Source organism: Montipora capricornis, chromosome 1 (assembly GCF_036669925.1).
Source record: "Montipora capricornis isolate CH-2021 chromosome 1, ASM3666992v2, whole genome shotgun sequence".
NCBI classification, from domain to species: Eukaryota; Metazoa; Cnidaria; class Anthozoa; order Scleractinia; family Acroporidae; genus Montipora; species Montipora capricornis.
Genome location: NC_090883.1, coordinates 41,885,377 through 41,887,876, shown reverse-complemented (window position 1 = coordinate 41,887,876; position 2,500 = coordinate 41,885,377). Strand labels below are relative to the sequence as shown.

At 38.7% G+C, this 2,500-nt stretch overlaps 1 protein-coding gene across 2 annotated transcripts in view; it reads left to right on the top strand.

The window, feature by feature from the left end:
* The window catches only part of LOC138044606 (DNA ligase 1-like), a 29,279-nt gene that overhangs the window by 19,601 nt on the left and 7,178 nt on the right, over positions 1–2,500 (top strand). The window contains exons 9-10 of one of the 2 annotated variants that reach the window (XM_068891082.1): positions 345–555; positions 1,134–1,357. In XM_068891082.1, coding sequence (XP_068747183.1) covers positions 345–555; positions 1,134–1,357 — 435 coding nt within the window. The remainder of the gene's footprint in view (positions 1–344; positions 556–1,133; positions 1,358–2,500) is intronic. The other variant, XM_068891088.1, reaches the window with a different exon arrangement.

Genomic DNA, 2,500 nt, shown 5'->3' with positions numbered 1-2,500 from the left:
TCTCAACTAACTCTCACCGCAAACTGTGCTTCGAGGGACTCTGCTCTGTAGAATTATGTAGGTATCATCAAACCAATACTATACATGGATTGATCCCATGAACTGCAAACAGCGCGATGGACAAATCCAAATTCTGACTCGCTCAAAGTGCGGGAAAGTTTGCGCGACTGGTTTTGGTTTGGACTTGTTCTCATTGCTAGTGCGAGATGATTTTAATGATCTGCTCCCAGGTTTCTCCTGTAGCTCAAAGGTTGGACATCCGAACTATCAAATAATCATAGGTTTCACTCCTGTTCTGACCCGCGCTGTTGTCAACTGATGTTCCCTTTCTGTTGCTAAATTAGCCTATTAATATTGCAAAGAAAACTGCTCAAACAAGTGAAGAACAGAAGGATGAAACATCAGATGATAACGACAAGATGATTGGAAAAGAAGACGATTTATTCTCTCAAGAGTGGGAGAAAAAGATGAAAAAATCGTTCGCAAAGCTTCAGGCCACTCTTCACGACAAACTTAGGCAGCTTGGAATTAAACCTCAAGGTGATGTTTTCAGAGGTAATGTTTCTTTTCCCAAGTAGCGTTTTTTAGCGATTTAGTTTTGTATAGTTTAATGAGCCGTTGTAAAGAGCTGAAAATAAGAGCTTTGGCGTCTGCAAATCCTTGCGTATGTAAGACGACACACTCTCTTTTTATAAGAACGTCTAATTTGGTGGCGAGTGAGGCTGAGCGTTCTTATTTGTTTTTTCCTGCTATTTGAGCCTGAAAACACTCTTAAAATCTTCTTTAAGTTGTGTGGTATACTAAATTCGACTACAAACTGAGTTGTTCTTCAGTGATGATGATGCAATTAAGGAATTTACACTGTTAATGTTGAAAAAACGTCTTTAAGTATTAACTTGATTGTCCTTATGTTAGACTACAGTTTTACATTTCTTTTACCTTTATTTATACTACTCACAAAAACATAACAGACGAATGAGCGAAACAAAGACGTTCGTAATAGAGTCTTAGCCTGGGTATGTTCTTAGTATGTTTTTAAAATTTTGGTGAATCTCAGCCTGAACTTTCTTATAAAAAGGGTTCCTAAAAAAGGTGTACTGGTAATTTTGAGTCGATCATTTTACTGCTTTTAGATTCGAACCGCGATGCCATTGAAGAGTCCGGAAGCACGACAAACAAAGTCCCTGAAAATGATGAAACCTCGAGTGCTGAAACTGGAGCACCTGTAACAACTGACGGCCAGGATGCCGTTAAAGGAGCAGTTAAAGACAAAGAAAGCTCAACGAACGCAGCGGAGAATAGTGAGGACATCTTGAAACAAATGTCGTTCTTGAGGTCTGTTCCTGAGTTAGCAAAGGTATGATGTTGTTTCATTGGTTGTCGCGCAAAGTAAACCAAGGCATGTTTGTTATACCTGTTCTCTTTTGCAGTCAGAAAAACCCCGAAGAATTACTTACTCCTTGGGTTGTCGTTGCTTGGTTCCTCACGTTATGAAACAAATGCTTCTTACGCACGGTTGAGCTGGAGGTCCGCAATGCATGTTACAGTTTTTACGGCCCAAGTTCCTACTACGACACTTGTGTCCTGAGATGCAAGTGATAAGATGCAAGCTCAATTTCGATAGAGCGGTTTTCAAATGAGTGTCGCAAAACCAAAACCAAAGTAATTACTTTGGCCAATCAAAAAGGACGCAGACAATCCAGTAAACCAATCAAAACTCGAAGCAATTACACGTAGCCGACACAAAACGCGGGAAATTGTGCACGCGCGAGCCACGATTGGTTTTGGCTTCACTTCTGATTGGTTGAAAAAGTGGCGCGAGAACTTTGAACCAATCATTGGGTGAAGTAATGCAAAAGCAAAGCAATCCGCTAATTACTTTCGACACTCAATTGAAAATCACTCTATCCAACACTGTGTCTCGTTACAAGAATAGTCAGGGTTTGCATTATTTTTAAGATAGGTTAAATACAGCTTTTTTTGCTTATTCGATGAGCAGACTTAAGGTAATTCCCTTGAATTGTTCTACTATCAAACTTTTATGGAAACTTGGCATAATTAACATTCATGATATGAACATCAAAAAAATGCAATAAAAAAATGGGGTCACCGTGCTTGTTTACGCGTCAGCAGGCTCTTAAAATGGGATATTTTTACTGGTTGCGCGTTAAAAATTCGAATCACCTTCATACAAAATTAGTCATGGTTACTTGAAAGACACAAAATTTTATTTTGAAATAAAGCTTCTTTTATTCACATAAGCAGTATTGCTTCATTTACGCCGTTTTTTATTGCTTGGTTGTAGGAATAGTGCACTTTTTGGGACAGTTCGCCTTGGCCAAAATACACTCAGTACGGAACTGTTTTCCAAAAAAATTCATGTTCTACTATCAAACTTTTTTTCTTCTTCAAATATGTTCTTTATTAGACTGTTCTTAGCAAATACCTGAAAAGAAAATCGGGGGTCACCGTGCTCGTTTGAGAGAAAAGGAGCATTGAT